This window comes from Heloderma suspectum, chromosome 9 (assembly GCF_057233095.1).
Source record: "Heloderma suspectum isolate Gila_16-S chromosome 9, 16-S_ref, whole genome shotgun sequence".
Classification (NCBI taxonomy): domain Eukaryota; kingdom Metazoa; phylum Chordata; class Lepidosauria; order Squamata; family Helodermatidae; genus Heloderma; species Heloderma suspectum.
The window spans coordinates 3,927,047-3,947,358 of record NC_139466.1 but is presented as its reverse complement, the minus strand read 5'-3'; the positions used below and the strand labels follow the sequence as shown (position 1 = coordinate 3,947,358).

General features: G+C 44.6%; 1 protein-coding gene across 3 annotated transcripts in view; it reads left to right on the top strand.

The window, feature by feature from the left end:
* KLHL13 (kelch like family member 13) overlaps positions 1-20,312 on the top strand; it is an 84,907-nt gene that overhangs the window by 8,354 nt on the left and 56,241 nt on the right. For 2 of the 3 annotated variants that reach the window (XM_084813559.1, XM_084813562.1), the window contains exons 2-3: positions 3,485-3,550; positions 9,424-9,495. In XM_084813559.1, coding sequence (XP_084669685.1) covers positions 3,531-3,550; positions 9,424-9,495 — 92 coding nt within the window. In that variant the 5' untranslated portion in view covers positions 3,485-3,530. The remainder of the gene's footprint in view (positions 1-3,484; positions 3,551-9,423; positions 9,496-20,312) is intronic. The other variant, XM_084813561.1, reaches the window with a different exon arrangement.

The following is a 20,312-nucleotide window of genomic DNA, read 5'->3' as shown; positions in this document are numbered from 1 at the left end:
GAGGGTGAGGCTGTGTTGTGCATTATGGGCAAAGCTTCACAAAGAAAATAGGTGGCACTTGCAACCTTTCATTTAAATAACTGACAAGACCTGCATGCTTTGTCAGAATTGGCCAGTTTTTAATATGCAATTGAGGAGTAGAGTGTATTTTCAGTTTTATACTTAAACATCCTGGTGCATTTTTTGTTTGCTGGAAAGGAAGGATGGTTTAAATTAACATTGCTTCCTGTGTGTATCCTTTTAACCCCCATCTTCAAGTCTAAGCTCACAGTGCTGTGGCAAAGCCTGAAAAGAATATAGTCCTTGAGCACTGACCAATACTTCTGTCATGGACAAATGTGTCACATAGCCACAGGCAGGACATTGTGTTGGCCCAATTAAGAATTGGGCATAGTGTCCATACTTGCCACACCTGCTGATGGGTGAGACCCTACCAGTGTATGGGCCTTGTGGTGTTCCCCTCACTGTTGCTCAAATGTCCATGTTTTTAAATTGCTCAACAACACTTTTTGGAAACCCTGCCATGTGGCTTCAGCTTCATTTCTTGCCCTGGGTAAAAACATTAATAAATGTGCTTTTTTAATGTTATAAACAATTATCTGGCTTTCCTTGTTTTTAGAACCTGGGATCTACTGGGACCAGGTTGCTGATAGTTTTTAGCATGAACTGAATGGAAGCATAGGCTTAGTTCTTATTGCACTGATAAAACTGTCTCTGTACCGTACTGTACTACTTGAAACAGGAGGTGAGGGCTCACATGAATGAATGCTCTTCTATATAAAAATAATAAGATCCATGCACTCAGAAATCTAGCATGTCAGGGAGATGGCTAGACTAGAACCCTTCTCCATGACACTTAAAATTCTATGTATATGGAACCTTTTTGTGAAATAGCATTCACTCCTGTCAGGCCCACTGCTGTATGAAGTAGTACCAGCCCAGACAGGTTTAATCACTTCAGCGGGAAGTAAGCCACAGAGATAGCTGTATGCAGTATTTAGTACAGCCTTGCCCAACCTGGTACCCTCTGGATGTGTTAGACTTGTAGTCCAACACATCTGGAGGGCCCCAGATTGGAGAAGCCTGATTGTGGGAAAATATGGGGAAAGATGCTCCTGTGCCCTAAAAATTGAATCAGTCTGCTTACCTTTCTTTGTATCTTCAGTTAAAATAGTTAGGAAAGGAGTGCAATAATGCCTAAGTGTGCCATGAATGCAGAACTGATATTACAGTGAAGCTTTTGCTTTGGGCCGAGAGAAAGGTTCCATCTCTGTCTTCTAAGTGGACATCCGGCTTGTATAATGGAGTCAGTAATCAACTGCCTGGAAATGTACCCGTTGCAGTGGCAGCTTATGGGCCTCCTTGGCTCTGTGTGTGTGTGTGTGTGTATATACCTTCACTTCTCTGAATTCTGTTCAGTGTATTGGCATTAAGCTGGGCTTCTGGGAATGATAAAGTATAGTCTGATACAGCAAGCCTATAATAATCCTCCATACTGGCATGAAGATAGCTGAACAGTTGTGGGTATGAACACTCTTACAGTGTTACATGCAAATGTGATTTACGTGGTTCTTTGCTTGTGAATAATTAGTATTCCTATTTTCTCTTATGCTGTGACTTGATTCTATCTATGTGACAGATCAGTCTGAAACCTCTTTTTGTGAATAGTTTACCTGGGTAGCCTACTACCAGATTTGTATGTACTTGGCTAAATAAAGCTTAGCTAGTGTGTGGTAGTGAGGGAGCACAGGAAGCCCACTCACTGGAAGGGTCTCCATGGAAGTCCCTGAAATACAAAGAGTGACCAAAAGCCTTTTTATGGTGGGAAAGCAGTGAACATGCCACTTGGCTATACTTTTAAAAGGTTGATTGTGTTATGACAGTGGTTTTCAAATCATGTTCTGCGGGACTAGGGGTTCATTGGAAATCTGCTGGAAAGATCCATCATGGTGCAACCAGCTTCCCTGAAATATATTTTGCCCACCGCTGCTGATCTTCCCCTGCAATGCACAGCTTCAGGAGAGTGTTAGACATGTTCTAGGGGCAATGCTTTTGGTTCAAGTGGACTCCACATAGTCTGAGTGCACCTTAGAACATACCTGAGAGCCCTTTGCAAAGTTCTGGGGATCTTTGACAGATGTGCAGGGGATTCTCAGAAAATGAGTCTGTGGAATGGGTTCCTAGAAGCTAGAAAATCTGAAAACCACTGGACTAAGTGTTGGATAGATCTAAACTTCAAGGCAATGTTTTATATGCTACAGGTGAAGTAGAATTTTCAAGTTGTGAGTTCCAGAACCTGGCTGCCTCTGACATACGAGCATAGTCAAGCTTCATGATACTGAATTGTCTGGTGCTGTCCTAGAATCCTGTTTTATATTTTCCATAGCAATGTATGATGGATAAATTAACAACTGTGTAAGAAGGCCAGGAAGTCATTTTAGATAAATAGAAGTCACTCAGAGCCCTCCATTGTCAAGAAGTGATGTATTTTTGCAAACCCGGCATGGCTCTTCTCATGCGTTCACTCGATTTTTCAAGGCGCCTGTAGTTAACTTGTTTCAGGAACAAGCATTTGTGAACTAATTCAAATGCTTGGCTAGAGATTGTTCATAAACTGTTCAGACCCGTTTTCTCTTGCCCCTGCTCTTTGCTGTAGCAACTTGTTGGGAGCAAAACTGTTTGCTTCAGCCTCCTTAAGGTTGAGATGTGCGTGACTGGTGCCCTTGCAAGCAAGGCTGTGTTGTGTGTGCCACTTAACCCAGCCTTGCAAAGAAGTCTGGAAAGGTTGCTAGTACAGCTGCCCATACTTGTGCCCATACACATGAATAGGGTTGAGAGTAGCTTTGTGAAAGGTACCACCCCTTAGTTCAGCCTTCCCCAACCTGGTGCCCTCCAGATGTGCTGGATTACAGCTGTTAGCATGAATGTTGGTAGTTGTAGTCCAACACATCTGGAGGACACCAGCTTGGGGAAGGCTGCCATAGTTAATGTCTGATGTGGTGCCAAGGCTTTAATGTACATACTCTCTTCCTGTTTAGAAAAACAGTTGACCTGGGCCTTCTCTTTAAGACGATATTTTTTCAGTAATTGTTATGGTTTTTATTGCATTTTAATGTTTTATTTTTATCAGTTTTAATTGGTTCTGTAAGCTGCCTTGAGTGCCACGTTTTGGTAGAAAGGCGGGGTACAAATGAAATAAACAATAAGCTCTTGGGAATTAATAGGCTGGTTGCTGACAAAAGAAAGTTTTATGCAAGGACTGAATGGAAACGTAGACAACTGCTTGAAACATATTCTGGGGTTTGGTGCCATAGGGACTGCTGCACCCCCCCCTTCAATCTACCATCTAGAAAGGGTGGTGAAGAACTACTGAAGAAGTGAAGTTTGGTTCCAATATCAGTTGCCTAGTACAGAGCTTTCTGTGTTTTGTGAAATTCTGAGAGAGTGCCTTCTTCCTCCTTATGAGTCTATTTTTTTTTTCCAGCTTGCAGGTGTGCAAACAGCCAAGGAGGCAAATCATTGTGTCGGAGATGATGTGGAGAGACACTTTGTGAGTAACTAAAGATTTTTGTGTTACATAAAACAGCAACCTAGTTGGAATAGAAATGAAGCTCAAGTTCTTACCTTTTTCTTGTGTCCTTGATGGATTGTGTGAGAGTTAACCGAACAGCAAGCTTTGATTTGCTTATGGAAAATAGTGAATTATAGGTGTGGCTGATGCAATACATCACAGCCTGTTTTGACTGACATGCCATAGAATATTTTAGATTTAGAGTAGATTAATTTTATATGCTGCTGTGCAGCAAGCTGCTTAAATTAGCTCACAATACAGGGATCAGAACAATACAATTCAATCAAATAAAACATTTCAGTTCAAATAGTTCAACTGTAAGAATAAAATGCATCGAACTACCCTATCAAGGCAGCATGGTGTGGGAAGTCAGCAGTAGCCCTGATCTGCATACTTATGTCACATTTATTAAGTACTAAGATGGGCAGTTAGCTCAGCAAAGATGGAAGCTTCAGAAATGAGTGGGAGACTCATGACTGATTTTTGTGTATCTTCATTGCCTGCAGCTGTCATGATGGTGCAATATTTATTTGTATTTTTATTCTTTATTTTCACCATTTATCCCCATCTTTCTAACACATATTTAAGGCAGCTTGCCATCAAAATAAAACAAGACACAATAATAAAAACCAAACATATAAATAAAACAATCTTAAAAACTAAAGAAGTAAAACGGTAGTAGCAGCATAAAACAATCCAAGGATGACAGTCCTACAAATGCAAATTTTTATAGCTGTATCTCATCTTGCAATCCACAAGATAAAAGCCAAAGCTTATTATGGATCTTTGGAAAATACTGTTGTTATTGTTGTTATTATTATTATAGTAATATTTATACCCTGCCTTTTCCCCAGTACTGGGAGACAAGGTGGCTTACAAACACTAAAACATATACAATTAAAACTTATGAAAATATACAAAAGTTAAACTATAATTGAACAACAATACAATTAAAATCATATTAAAAATATTAAAACAGCATTTTAGCAGCTTACCCCCAGGTTCCGACTATGTCCCAAAGGCCTGCTGGAATAAGAATATTTTAGCCTGCCTCTGGAAACACATCAAGGAGGGAGCCATCCTAGCCTCCCTGGGAAGGGCGTTCCCAGAAGATCTCAGGACGCAAGCAGGTTCATAATATTCCCTCCCCAGAAGATCTCAGGACGCAAGCAGGTTCATAAGGGAGGATGCGGTCTTTCAGATAACCTGGACCAGAGCTGTATAGGGCTTTATAGGTCATAGCCAACACTTTGAATTGTGCCCGGAAACAAACTGGAAGCCAGTAAACCTGTTTTAACAAGGGAGTTGTATGCTCCCTGTAGCCAGCCCCAGTCAACAGTCTGGCAGCAGCTCTTTGGACCAACTGCAGTTTCCGAACACTCTTCATAGGCAGCCCCAGGTAGAGCGCATTGCAGTAAACCAAACAGGATATAACTAAGGCATGTGTCACCATATTTTAGCTGTGGACTTTTCTTCCAAAGTGATGGAGAAGTGCTATGAAACTGTCTGGGCTCAAACTTCAGTAATCTTCTAAGGAAGCAATCCTGTGGCCACTAGACACCGTCTAGAGGGCCATAGGATATGCTCTGTTCTGGGAACCGACCTCGGAGCATGGGCTTTGTTCCTGGAAATCTGACCTCCCTCCTCGTCCGTGCTGCCTCGGAGGCAGTGCGGAGAAGCCCCGTCCTCTGTGCTCGGAAGATGAGCGTGAAGCGACTGAAAAGGGGCGGAGCAGGAAGAGCAGAGCTGCACGCACGACACATCCTATGTGTCGTACAGCAGCTTCCTGTCCCAGTCGGCCCCTCTGCTGCTAGACAGCCAAAAACAGCTATCTAGCAAAAGAGAGCAAGGCAGGAATGGTGCAGAGGGAACTATCCTCCTCTGCCTCTCCTGCCTTGCTTAGGATAGGCGGTTGCTTCTGAGGTAAGGTGGCCGCCTATCTACTTAGGATTGTGCTCTAAGGCAATAATTCTGTGCCAACTTCTGTGGAAGTAAGACCCATTGAACTCAATGGGACTTCTGAGTAGACATGTATAGGATTACACTGCAAGTAAATTATTATTTGAAAGGTGGATTTGCACTTTTTAATGTCAAAACACATTGCTCTGTTGCTTGTAATTTGTTATCAACTGGGAAGTTTCTGTTTTCTCAAAATTCCATTTTAGAGTTTGCTTGTAGAAGCAGATCAAATGCTTATTTTAGCTTTTCCGTCAGGGAGTTAATGTCATAAGATCTGTGCCTGAGACATGCTTTAAAAGCCTAGATTCCTTAGGGTGCTTAAAAGCCTAGATTCCTTAGGGTGCTTAAAAGCCTAGATTCCTTAGGGTGCTTAAAAGCCTAGATTCCTTAGGGTGCAGATACTTGTGTACTTAGGCGATGAAACAATCCAATTTTAGCTCTACACTGAAGGAGAGTGTTGTGCTGGACCAAATTCAAATTGCTCTACAGCAACTGGGTTTGTCAAGAGAAATTTTGAGCTTAGAGAGTTCCAAGTGCAGGGGAAATGTGTCCTCTTTTCCACTTTTGGTACTTGTTAAAAGCTTCTGAATATTTGCTTTAGCTGGAAGCATAAGGTTGCTTTATGTTTACGGCTGCTGGAGTTGTCATGAAATGTAGATCTTGGATTATAAAATATGAAATACATTATTTGTAACAACTTATCAGTATAGCAGAAGCTGAGACACCAGTCAGGAGGGTTGTAGAACTATCCAGCTTCCATTTTCTGTCCTGGTTATAATGCTATGGCTGCAATCCTATACTCATTCACCTGGTAGTAAGACCCATTGAACTCAATGGGTCTTACTTCTGAGTAGATATGCATAGGATTGAGCATATCGATTGCTTTTCATGGCTGTGGGTATCAAGTGTTTCAATACATAATCTTTTTTCTTGCTCTATTAGTCTAAAGTTTTAAAACTCTAGTTGTGCAGGGATTGGTCCACATTTAGGCTGTTTTTTCCCTAAGGACAATGGATTTTAGGGTTTTATTTTGCATCAACAAAAGACAGCAAATGTAGTGGTTAGCATGTTGGACTGGGACTTGGGAAATCTGGGTTCTAGTTTCAACTCGACCATGAAGTCACTGGGTGACTTTGGGCCAGTCACTGACTCCCAGCCTAACCTACTTCACAGGGTTGTTATGAGGATAAAATGGAGAGGAGGTGGATTATGTAAACCGCCTTGGGTTTCTTGGAGGGGAAAAAGGCGGGATATAAATAAATAAAAATATCTGGATTTTTTTTACAAGTATTTTATGCAATGAGTCAATTCCCCTTTTTTATGAAGACACATTAAAAAAGTTTTAACTTGTGTATGGCATATGTGCTGCATGTGTGAGTTGGTCTCTGCATGTAAAAATAACAACAAACATTATAATATGTTGCTAAACAGAATTTAAGTGCCTGGGCAACACATACGCATGTGCACTATGAAGCAAAATTGGTGCGTATTTGTGTTTTAGAAAGCATCTACAGTGTAAATTGGTTAAAAAAAGTAATAACATAGTCTGCACAGCAATGATGAGCTTCATATTTTAAAGGTTTTTTTTTTCCATTGCCACTATTTGTAAGGGCTGTCTTCTTTCATGAGTGATGTCTGAGTGAAGCATATGTTTCATGGTAGACCTGAGTGTGCAGGTTTGCAACATGCAGGTTGTGAATGTGGACCACTGAACAGTTCTAACATTACTGAACAGGTGTGTTTGCTGCATTTTGTTGTACTTTTTCATTATACTTGCTCTTTTTTATCTTGTCAGCTGCCCAGAGAACATCTCTTAAAGGGCAGCCTATAAAACAGGGATGGGGAATCTGTGGCCTTACAGATTTGGAACACAATTCCCATCATTCCTGACCATTGCCCATGTTGGGTGGGGTTGATGGGAGTTGGAGTCTAGCAACATCTGGAGGGCCACAGGTTCCCCACACCTGCTATAAATAAATGAATGTGGCAGGCTTGTGTTTTTAGCATGCTTGGAGTGGTATGGTGCTGTGAAAAGAACTTACTTTGAAGCTTGCGTTTCAATATCTGACCAGTGATATTCTAAAGGGTTTTTTTGAGAGCTTGTGTGACTGAAGAACAGTTGCAGAGGATGGTGCAGTGGACAGATTAGGATTAGGTCTGGGGATACCCAGGTTGAAACCCCTACTCAGTCATGAAACTCATTGGGTGATCTTGGGTCAGTTACACTCTCTCAACCTAACCTACCTCACAGGGTGTTTGTGAGGATAAAAAGGGAGAACACTGGGTCCTGAGCTCCTTGGAGGAAAGGTAGACGGGGAAATGTAAGGAATAAAATAAAAATACTAGCAGGCATACAACATAATGCTGTAGATACCAGGCACAATTGGGATGGAGCATCTTATGTTGGAATTAAATATGATTTTATGGTGTAATGGGGGTGGGGTGTCTTTGCCAGCTCCCGCTGCATTCTCTCTTCTCTTTGTGTCCCCCCTCACCTGGCTTCCTAGTTCACATTCCTGTGCAACATAAAAGTGTTCTGCTATGCATTGGTTTGCTTCCTTGTCTTTTCCCCTGTGTGGAGATCAAAGTCTTCTCACTTGCATATAGGAATCCACCCACTGATCTTGTGAGGTATGCCAATGAAAGGAAGCTGGTTGTTGAGGCAGGCTTTTGCACTTGCCTAGATCATTGCATAAGTAGTAAAGAAGTTTTGTCTCTAAGCATGTTAAATCCAAGGTGAGTTCCAAGCTATTGAAGGTAGAGAAACAAAAGCTTTCAGCTTGCTAAGATCTGTGTTCTTTGATAAGCCTCTTGTTGAAATCTGATCTCTGCTAACCAGAAGAGGAGGAGTTCTTACAGTATTTTCTGCAGTTCATATAGACTGGCCGTAGCTTTTTATGACTGAGTCTTTTTTGTAACTACTTCTCTTTCATGATAAGTAGGGAGGAGAAAAGGTGGAGACAGCAGTGGTCTGTTTTACCTCTGCTTTGAACTTCAGATACATTCACAAGATAGATGTTTATTCCCGGACATGAAAAGCAGTTTGAGATAAGCACAAACTTATTCAGACTTTCCATGGAATATAATTCAGCTTTGGCCCTTCTAGGTTATATATAAAGATCTGTTTGCAGCAAGCCAGAGAAGGGATGTACTGCATATGGGAAGGAAGGGATTGTAAGGAACAAATACAGTGCCTAAATTGAGGCTGGAAAAGACCTGTACACAAAGCTCTTTTTATAACAAAGTCAATGATACATCACAAGGGTCACTACAGGTCTGCTTTGGGAGTAGAAAGGAAACCTGATCAAAGCTCCTTAAGCCTCTTTATCATGTGGATTTTCAGTGCAGCCCAGGGAACTTTCTTTCTTGAAGGATGACATTCTCTGATCCTGACTGTTGACCCTGCCTGACATAGTTATTCCACTAAATGCCTTTTTTTCAAGAAGATATTTGTTCTTGGAATAATCTTAATGTGCTAGGCCCTTTTGAGGCAGGGAGGACACTTACTATTTCAGCAGGTCCTCGCTTCTAGACCCATTTGAGAGGAGGAGGCTAATGCAAGCATGTGTGTTTCTAAAAAGAAGAAGAAAAGGAGTGTTCTGGGAACATTTTGCTTGACTTCACCATGTATTCTAGTAGCAAATCTACTGGAATAGCAGTGAATAGCAAATCTTTTGTCCAGTATTTCCTTGTTTAGAGACAAAAGCCTCTTTTTCACAGTGAAACAATGAATTGTCTTGGCAGTGTGACTGACTTCATTGGTAATTAACCACCCCCACCCCCCTCCACTGGGCTACGCTCACATGATTTGTTATGATATCATGGTACATTAGGGTACCGCGCTTCCCTTTTAAAAACTAGAACATTAAAGTCTTATCTCCTTTGGTTAACAGGGGAGTTACTAACATTGACGGTATGGATCATTCTGTGCTCAGAAGGGAGGTGTCATCAGTGCTTCATGACAGGTATGTGTTTACAACACAGTGACTGAGTTTAAAAACCTTAATGCCATTGTCTCAAAGCTAACTGATCTTTCTTCCAAGACAAATCTATGGAGTTGTTCTTTCTGGAGGAAAAGAAGTCTCGAGAGCTATAATCATTTTTTTAAGTGAACAAACACTGGCTTGAGACCTGGTCACTCACTTGTCAGGGTACCTGACCTCACTGCTGAAGCTTGAGGTTTCAGGTGTGTGATGTGCTCTGAATTCATCTGATCTAAATGGAAAGTGGATTATTGGTTCGGGATATGGAAAGTGGGTGGCCTTAGGTGCATAGTTTCGGATGGTCTGCCACTTGTTTGCCAACCTCTGGTGGATGAAGAGTAGAGAAGCTCACCATTAATTTGGATATGTGCTGTGTACAACAGTGTGCTTTGACCGACTTGTTGGCATTTTTAGCATGTGGTCTATTGTGATGTTCCTGCCAAATCAATTACATTATGTACGATGTTTGTTAAAGTGTGTTTGGTCTTAAAACAGGATGTGAAACTTGATGAACTGATGAACTTATGGGTTTGGTGGAAGAACTGAGACACATGTTTGTAATTCATAGGTCAGGAAGGGCTGAAGATTATGCTTCCATCATTTTTAGCATCTTTCTGTTGCCATATCCAAGTGTTGCCATAGTATTTAATATCAGTAATTTGGGTAGCATCATTGGGAAAGATTCCACCTTTCCCCTTGATTGCATTTTGATTGTCTTTGTTGAAGATGCAGCTCTTATTTATTTCAAGTTAGAATGTCACTGAAATTGCAGCTGTCTGCTGTTTATAAAATGGTTAAAGCCCTCCAAATAGCCTCATTTGTTTTAATCATACCCTTTGCAGGCACATGTCTCTTCCCTTTCATCTTGTTCTTCTGCTCAGCCACTGCTCATTCTTAAGGCATCAGGTTCTCCACTTCAGGACAGATTGCCATGAAGCTGCTTCTGTCTACACAAGATTTTCCAAGTGCATTCACAGTCCAGAGGCTCTGGAAGTGTGTGGCGAGTTATTTCAATCTTTTCCTTAACTGGGGAAAAACTGGTCTTGACCTAAAATAGGGATTGTATAACTTAGCTGAGGAATGCCTCATTTGAATATGTTTTCTCTGCAAAAATGCAGTTTACACACATTACATGGTAGACGCTGAATTGTAGATTCTAGCATTGCAGCATTGTTCCTGTGCCACAGGTGCTCTTTCACGATGGCATGAGTAGGACTAGATTGTTCATAACGTGTTTCTGAGACATCATCAGTTAGACTTAGTTTTTTAATGTTTTTTGATGGTGGTTATTAAGCCAGTCTTGGGCATTTTTAATAGAAAGGCTGCATATAAACATATTTAAATAAGTGGAGGAAATGTAAGGGTTAACATGATTGAATTATACACTTCATATTTATTTTTAAAAAATTAGTTTTACTTACTGAGATTTTTATTTTACAGAATATTGTCAAAGAAAGTTCCTTTCTTTTTTGTCAGCATAGTCCATAGCTAAATAAGTATTCCTTTCAGTGGAACTTGTATTGAACCTAATTTGCACATTACTTTTTAGGTGTACATCTAATATTTTAAATGTATGGTTTACTTTTTTAACTATGTGTGGATGAGACACACCTATATATGGAAAATTGTACATTTATGGTATCTGGGTTCAGCTGCAGCTCCCAGTCAAAGGTACACTGATTTGCAAACCTAGGTTTGCTGCCACATGTGGAAAGGCCCTAAATGTACTGCTAAGTGGTGGATTTCTCAGCTGGCTCTTGTATTAAAAGCAGCGCGAGACCTTTTCTAACATGAGTCCAGAGGATGATCTGAAGGCACATGATGCAGTTATATTGTTAAAGCTAAGCAAGTATCAGCGTTGTCGGTGCCTGGATGGGAGACTTCCTGTGAGCCGCACAAGGTATACGTTTTGAGTGGGGATATTCGTTGATAAAGGAGGAAATGAAGGATCAATCTATATCTTACTGAGGCCTCTTTGTTCTGTGTTTCAGAAAGCAAGAGAAAGGGAGACGCAGGTGTTCTAGCTTTTACTCTAGTTTTTACTTTTGTTTTCTGTTTTAAACTTTTAAAGTCTTTTGTTATGTTTTATTATATGGATGTATTTTACAGTTTTGCATTTTGTAAATCCCCTAGAGAGCTTCAGTTATTTAGCAGTATAGAAACGTAATAAATATGCTTAAGATTGATTCGTTGAAATTGATCGCAAATGTGTGTGTTACCTTGTACGCTTGTGAGCCTTTATCAGCATTGTAAATCGGTTGACTTCATCCGTGTGCCATGTCACTTAAAAACAGCCATTTGGTAAAAGCATACATATAACACTCTTCATAATTTTAATAGAGATAAATTGCTTTCAAGTTCCGCCTCATATTTTACCACAGATTTTAATCCAGATTTGTGTATGTGTGACAGTGAAGAACTTGGAGGGATAGAGGAAAGCTTATAGCTTTGCTAAGATGGCTGGCTAGTAAAATTGGGATGCAACCACCCAAAGTTGCTTTATGACTTGCATAATGCTGTGTTTGGCATGCAGTTTACCTTTTCTTCCATTTGTATCATTTCAGTAAACCACGGGCGCTTTGCAGGTGGTCCATGAGACTGGGCAGTATCTGAATGATGCAAAATATGGATGATACTGATAGTGTGGGTGTTTTCTATGGAAATAGACCCTGTCAGAGCGGGGGAAGGGTGCATAGGACACCTTTCCCTCCCACACTAAATACTGACATCTCAGAGTCCAAGAGACATCCATTCACCCCCCAAAGGTTATCACCTTAATGGCAATATCTACAGATTACCAGTTCAGAATGTCTTGTCTACTGCAAACCCAGTATTGTTGACTTGTAATTAGTCAATTTAGGGAGCAATCCTATGCATGTTTAGACAGAAAAAAGTCCTACAACTCCCAGCATTCCCTAGCTAGCATTACTGGCTGGGGCATGCTGGGAGTTGTAGGACTTTTTTTCTGCCTAAACATACAGAGAATTCAACCCTTAATGTCAGTTAAATAGGGTATTCCATCTCTGCAATGACTTGCCAAACTTAAGAGCCAGGGCCTGTAGGAGAAGCCACCACCACCGGAGAAGAGGCATGCCTGCTGCTGCTGGGCCTGCTGCCGCCGCCACCACCACCACCACCAAGAACACCAGGCCTTCCCTGCGGACTTCTGCCTGACAGACCGCCAGTCCCTGCAGGACCAGGCCCCCAGGTACTGAGCCAGCTGTGCTGCTTCCACCTGCCCCTCCCTGGAGGGGCTACATAAGCTGGCTGGCTGAGGTGGCCTGGGAGAGCCAGGACCTGCAGGAGAAGCCACCACCAGGGGAAGAGGCGTGCCTGCTGCTGCCACCGCCAACACCAGGTCTTCCCTGCGGACTTCTGCCTGTCATTATTTTTAAGGGGATTTTTTAGTTGTTGTTTTTAATTTCTGGGGGATTCTGATGTGTTTTTAGGGGTGGGTAGCCTGCCTGATAGGCAGGAGTGAGGGGGCATGTGTCCACCTGATGGAGGCAGTGGGGGGAGTGTTGGGGGCCAGAATATACCGAGGCTGGGTGGCAGGCGCTGGTGGTGCGCTAGGAGCAGGCCATGCCAGGTAAGGGGAACAAGGGAGAGATGTGTAGTATCTGTCCCCTGCTCCAGGCCTGTCCAGAGCCAAAGGATGGCTGGGGGAGGCGTGACCCCATCTTCTGGCCTTCGTTTGCTGCTCTGCAATGCCAGGTCTGTTACCCAGAAAACCTCTCTCATCCATGACATGATCCTGGACGAGGGTGCAGACCTGGCATGTACTATGGAGACCTGGCTGGCTGAGGCTGCTGCTCCAACTCTTGCAGCCATGTGTCTAGCTGGATTTTCGTATGCACAGCAGCTGAGGGCTGGGGGTCGGGGAGGGGGAGTGGCTGTTATCTACCGAGAGCTACCGAGAGTTCTCTGAGAGACCAAGGTTGCTGAGTGCATGTACTGGAGGTTGGGCCCGAAGGGCAGTCTGGGGATTCTGCTCGTGTACTGTCCACCCTGCTGCACGACTGACTCCCTGGCCAAGGTGCTTGAGGTGGTCTCTGATGTGTGTGTACAGTCCCCTAACTTATTGGTGTTGGGGGACTTCAACGTACATTCAGAGGCCATCCTCACAGGAGCACCTCGGGACTTCATGGAGACCATGGCTTCCTGGGAGCTGCACCATATTCTAACTGGGCCCACCCATGTAGCCGGTCATGCGCTAGACCTTGTGTTTGTTTCTGGAGAAGCGGGGAGTGATCTGGAAGTCGGGGGTATATCCACCACCCCCTTGTCATGGTCAGACCACTATCTGGTGCTGGTAGACTTCTCAGTTCCACAACCCCTCCGCAGGGGTGGAGGACCCATTAAAATGGTCCGCCCCAGGCGTCTTATGGATCCAAATGGATTCCTGAACGCGCTTGGGGATTCTCTGGAGCATGCCAACGGCCACTCGGTTGAGACCCTGGTGGGTGGCTGGAATGCCGCAATCACTGGAGCATTAGATCGGGTGGCTCCGAAACGCCCTCTCCCCCTGAACAGGGCTCGGATTGCACCATGGTTCAATCCGCAGTTACGAGCTCTGAAACAGGAGGTGAGACGGCTAGAGCGCCGGTGGCGGACGTCTCGCTCCAAAGACGATCAGACACGGGCTAGAGCTGTATCTTCAGCCTATCACGTGGCGGTGAAGGCAGCAAAAAAAGGAATATTATGCTGCCTCTATCGTGTCTGTGGAGTGCTGTCCCAGGAGGCTGTTCCAAGTGGTCTGGAGCCTGGTCGGTCCTGTGGCTCCTGAACCACCAGAGCATTCTAAGGCCTCCTGTGAGGCCTTGGCAAGGCACTTTGCAGATAAAATTGATCGGATAAGGAGTGTTACTCCGCACGCTGTGGATACAGTTAGTGAGCAAGAGGCGGCCTGTGGCAAACCGGTTTTGTGGGATCGGTTCCAGCTTCTTCCTCCTGATGAAGTGGACGAGGTGCTTTCATCTGTAAGGCCGATCACCTGCTTACTTGATCCTTGCCCATTTTGGCTCATGATAGGCTGCAGAGAGAGACTGGGTGAAGGGATCAGGGCGGTGGTGAACACCTCCCTTGAGGAGGGAGTGATGCCATCAGCCCTCAAGGAGGCAGTGATAAGACCGCTCTTAAAGAAGCCCTCCTTGGATCCCCAAGTTCTGAACAACTTTCGCCCAGTCTCGAATCTGCCATTTTGGGGCAAGGTGATTGAGTGGGTGGTGGCGATGCAGTTGAAGGCACACTTGGAAGAAACCGATTATCTAGACTCATTTCAGTTGGTCTTCAGGCTTGGGCATGGGACAGAAACGGCCTTGGTGGATGATATGAGGAGGGCTCTGGATAGGGGTGAATGCTCCTTCCTTGTTCTCCTCGACCTCTCAGCGGCTTTTGATACCGTTGACCACGGTATCCTCCTGGACTGCCTGGAGGGGTTGGGCATTGGATACACCATATTGTGGTGGTTCCGGTCCTTCGTCTCCAGCAGGTACCAGAGGGTAGCACTGGGAGAGGAGGATTCGGACCCGTGGCCACTCACTTGTGGGGTGCCACAGGGTTCCATCCTCTCCCCGATGCTATTTAACATCTATGTGAAGCTGCTGGGGGCTATCATCAGGAGGTTTGGGGTGCGGTGTGATCAATATGCGGATGACACGCAGCTCTACCTCTCATTCAAATCTTCACCAAGGTTGGCCGTAGAATCCCTGTCCAAATGTCTGGAGACGGTGAGTGGCTGGATGGGAGGAATAAGCTGAAGTTGAACCCTGACGAGACCGAGGTACTTTTGGTGGGAGACAAGAGGAGGCTGGGGGATGTTGACCTGGTGTTGAATGGGGTATGGCTACCCTTGAAAGACCAGGTCCGCAGCCTGGGGGTCATTTTGGACTCCCAGCTGTCCATGGAGGCTCAGGTGTCAGCTGTGAGCTGGACAGCGCTGTATCAATTCCGTCTGATATAGCGGCTGCGCTCCTTCCTTCCCGACCATCTTCTCCCATCGGTAGTACATGCCCTGGTCTCCTCTAGTTTAGACTACTGTAATGAGCTGTACGTGGGGTTACCCTTGAAGACGGTTTGGAAGCTGCAGCTGGTACAGAATGCGGCGACTCGCCTGATTAAAGGCAGCCGCTGGCGAGATCACATCACTCCAGTGCTGAAGGAGTTGCACTGGTTACCAATTGTTTTCCGGGCCAAATTCAAGGTGTTGGTTTTGACCTTTAAAACCCTATATGCTTCTGGCACAGCCTATCTTAAGGAGTGCCTCCAGCAACACCAGACAGGCCGCTTAACAAGATCAGCCTTGGATGGCCTTCTGTCTCATCAACCAGGACAGCTAGACTGGTGGGGACGAGGGAGAGGGCCTTTTCTGTGGTGGCCCCCACTCTGTGGAACTCCCTCCCTAGGGAACTCCGCCATGCCCCCTCTTTAATGAGCTTCCATTGTGCATTAAAAATGTGGTTGTACAGGCAGGCATTTGGGGTTGGTTAGGGTATTTTAGAAAATGTTTTATTGTAGAATTTTATTGTTTTAAACTGTTTTATTGTATGTTGTACATCGTCCAGAGTGGCTGGGTGACCAGCAAGATGGGCGATTAATAAATTTAATAAAATAAATAAATAATAAATAAGGGAAATAATGCAGTGATGTCTGCCTGTGCTCAGTTTCGGCATATGTTAAACCTCAATTTATATGGATTATCAAAACATGGTTTGTTCTAGCCATGACTTAGAACTTCTTGTTTGCTTTTGTTCTCCATCTGTTCAGTGTTCTGGTTTCTAGCTGCAATGGCCTCTGGAGGCAGAGCAACTGCTGTGATTGTGATTTTTCAGTTCAGACATCCTGCCAAGCCATAGGGCTAGTTCAGACAGAACGATTTTCGCTTAATATGAATGCTGGATCCACACACTTCCTCCTGTCACATTTCTGAATTGGGAAACTAGCATAATCTTGGATTACTAGCTGGATCAGCCTTCCTAAGCCTGGTGTCCTCCAGATGTTTTAGGGTACAACTCCCAGCATTTCTTACCATTGGCTATGGGAGTTGAAGTTAGGGATGGTGCAGGCACTCGGCTCAGTCTAGAAGTCCAAAAGACTTCCCCCACTCACATCTCCAGGCTGTTCCTTCCAAGCCACTGCCCCCACTCGCACCCCCACATGCTTGCCGAACCATCCCCATGAGCCCTTGCTGAATGCCCAACGTTCCCACAGTCACCATTTTGTGGAAAAAATGGTGCCTCGGGAAATTCCATAAATGTAATATTGCGCACATAGGGCAGTAAAGACCCCAATCTGCGCAAAATTGTATGCAGCGGAGGGGCTCCATTAACTTAGATTTTCAAAGTGCTCCTTGCAAAAATTGGGAGGGACCCCCCCACGGGTTCTTGGGGCAACAGGACCCATGGTGGAGGGGTGGGATTCCCCACCCCCACCCCCACCCCTACCCCCACCCCTGATTTTCACAAGGAGTGCTTTGAAAAATAATGTAAGTGACTGGAGCCCCTCTGCTGCCTGCAGTTTTGCACAGATCAGGGCTTTTACTGCCCTATGTGTGCAATATTTACTTTACATCCTTGGCAGGGGGAGGTGGATCCCCCCCCCAGGTATTCCCCCCCCCCCCGTCGGGCTGAAATATCCCTCTCTCCATTTACCTTTTAAAAGGCAACTGGGAAGAAGGATCCTCCACCTGGCTTGGGGAAATGCCATTTTGGGGGAGTAGGTGGTGTGTGGTGGGGAAGAGAGGATCCTGTGTGGTAGGGACCCCTTTGGGTGTCACCCAGTCCTATTCCTCTCTGTCCCTGCTTTTCTTTTTTTGTTAAAGTCTTCATTCTGTTCTTGCGCAAGAACTGAAGGAAGACATTAAAAATTGCTGCACTGTGTTTCTTCTGAGGAAGCGGAAGTGACAGGCATGGGAGGGGGAAGCAGGTGCCCCCTCCCACCCCTCCCCACGCCTGGCACCTTTGCTTCCTCAGAAGAAACGGGGCACTTTCTCAGTTCCCCGTAGGGATCCCTTCTCTCCCTTGCTTTTGAGAACTGTCAGTTTTTTGACAGCTCTCAAGAGCAGCACGGGACTGCTTGCCGGGCACAGGACGGCTCAGCGAGCGCATCCCAGCGAGCACAGATGCATGTGCGTCCGGGGGAGCACGAGCTGGGGCAGCAGCTCTGCGAGCACCTGGGGAAGCTGCGTGCAAGTGAGTTCGTCCATCCCTAGTTGAAGTTCAAATACCTGGAGGGCACCATGTCAGTGAAGGGTGATGTTGTGAAACCAGGTTCAGATTAAGCCATGGTTTCCAGTTCAGATTTAATGGAAAATTGCAATTTAAACTAGCCAGGATACAAGTGCTGAAGTTGGTACATGAGGGAATAAGGGAGAGGAGAGGTGCATGGACCTAATGCTCATTCTCAGACTGGCTTTGGACAATCGTATAGGGAAAAGAAGCCATCATTGCTTCTCCCCCTGCCCCTATGTGTATCCACCCATCTGTATAATTCCCCGTGATGCAGTGCAGGTGGTCATGTTGTCTAAAGCTGGCACACAGCGGGGGTGGCTTCATACCCATCCTACAATCCACGACTTGCAGGAACTGGATGACACACCAACCTGAACTGCATTGCGGGGCATTATGCAAAACAGGTTGGTGGTGCGCGTGGCACGGATGGGGGCAGGGGGAGAGGCCACAATGGCTTCTTCCTACACGATTGTCTGAACCCCTCAGTTTAATAAACCATTGTTTATTAAGCCAAATCGTTGTGTCTGAAATGGCCCATAATTAATTAGTTAAATTTCCTTAACCATGATGTCTGAATTGAGCCCAAGAGTTCAGAATTGAGTGGACTCCTAAAAGATTTGACGCTAATATTGAGCATTTAAAAAGTACCTTTTTGGTTTCTGAGCCCATCGGTACATGGAGATTGCTTTTAGGGCTGCAAAGGGAAGCTTTAAATACGAACAACTTTTTAAAATCTGAGATTATGTAAGATAAGTTTCAATGCAGGAATAAAAACATGCCAAATACTGTGAGTTGGCAATAGGGAGCAGTAGATCCTCCTGCATGGTTAGGAATGCAAAATTTAACTTTGTATCTGAATCCCTTGTTGTTGTTCAGTCGTTCACTCGGGCCTGACTCTTCGTGACCCCATGGACCATAGCACGCCAGGCCTTCCTGTCCTGCACTCTCTCCCGGAGTGTGCTCAAGTTCATATTCATTGCATCGGTGATGCTATCTAGCCATCTCATCCTCTGCCGTCCCCTTCTCCTTTTGCCTTCAGTCTTTCCCAGCATCAGGGTCTTTTCCAGAGAGTTTTCTCTTCGCATTAGGAGGCCAAAATATTGGAGCTTCAGCTTCAGTATCTGTCCTTCCAATGAGCACTCAGGGTTGATTTCCTTTAGGATGGACTGATTTGACCTCCTTGCAGTCCAGGGGACTCGTAAGAGTCTTCTCCAGCACCACAGTTCGAAAGCATCAATTCTTTGGCGCTCAGCCTTCCTTATAGTCCAGCTCTCACAGCCATACATTACTACTGGGAAAACCATAGCTTTGATTAGACGGACCTTTGTCGGCAAGGTGATGTCTCTGCTTCTTACTATGCTGTCTAGGTTGGCCATAGCTTTCCTCCCAAGGAGCAAGCGTCTTTTAATTCCATGGCTACAGTCACCGTCTGCGGTGATCTTGGAGCCCAAGAAAGTAAAATCTGTCACTGCTTCCATTTCGTCCCCTTCTATATGCCAGGAAGTGATGGGGGCAGATGCCATGATCTTCGTTTTTTTAATGTTGAGTTTCAAACCAGCTTTTGCACTCTCCTCTTTCACCCTCAACAAGAGGCTCTTGAGATCCTCTTCGCTTTCTGCCATTAGGGTGGTATCGTCTGCATATCTGAGGTTGTTGATAATTCTCCCAGCAATCTTAATTCCGACCTCTGATTCATCCAACCTGGCGTTTCTCATGATGTACTCTGCATATAAGTTAAATAAGCAGGGAGACAATATGCAGCCTTGTCGTACTCCTTTCCCAATTTTGAACCAATCGGTTGTTCCATGTCCGGTTCTTACTGTTGCTTCTTGACCCTTGTACAGGTTTCTCAGGAGACAGGTAAGGTGGTCTGGTACTCCCATCACTTTAAGAATTTGCCAGAGTTTGTTGTGATCCACACAATCAAAGGCTTTAGCATAGTCAATGAAGCAGAAATAGACGTTTTTCTGGAATTCTCTTGCTTTCTCCATGATCCAGCGAATGTTGGCGATTTGATCTCTAGTTCCTCTGCCTCTTCGAAACCCCGCTTGTACTTCCGGTAGTTCTCGGTTCGCATACTGTTGAAGCCTAGGTTGTAGGATTTTGAGCATCACCTTGCTGGCATGTGAAATGAGCGCAATTGTGCAGTAGTTTGAACACTCTTTGGCGTTGCCCTTCTTTGGAATTGGAATGTAAACTGACCTTTTCCAGTCTTGCGGCCATTGTTGAGTGTTCCAAATATGTTGGCATATTGAATGCAGCACTTTAACAGCATCATCTTATCGGATTTTAAATAGCTCAGCTGGAATACTGTCATCTCCGCTAGCTTTGTTGTTACTAATGCTTCCTAAGGCCCACTTGACTTCACTCTCTAGGATGTCCGGCTCAAGTTCAGTGACCGCATTATCATGGCTATCAGGGACATTCAGATCTTTCCTGTATAGTTCTTCTGTGTATTCTTTCCACCTCTTCTTAATCTCATCTGCTTCTGTTAGGTCCCTGCCTTCTTTGTCCTTTATCATGCCCGTCTTTGCACAAAACGTTCCCTTGAGATCTCCAATTTTCTTGAAG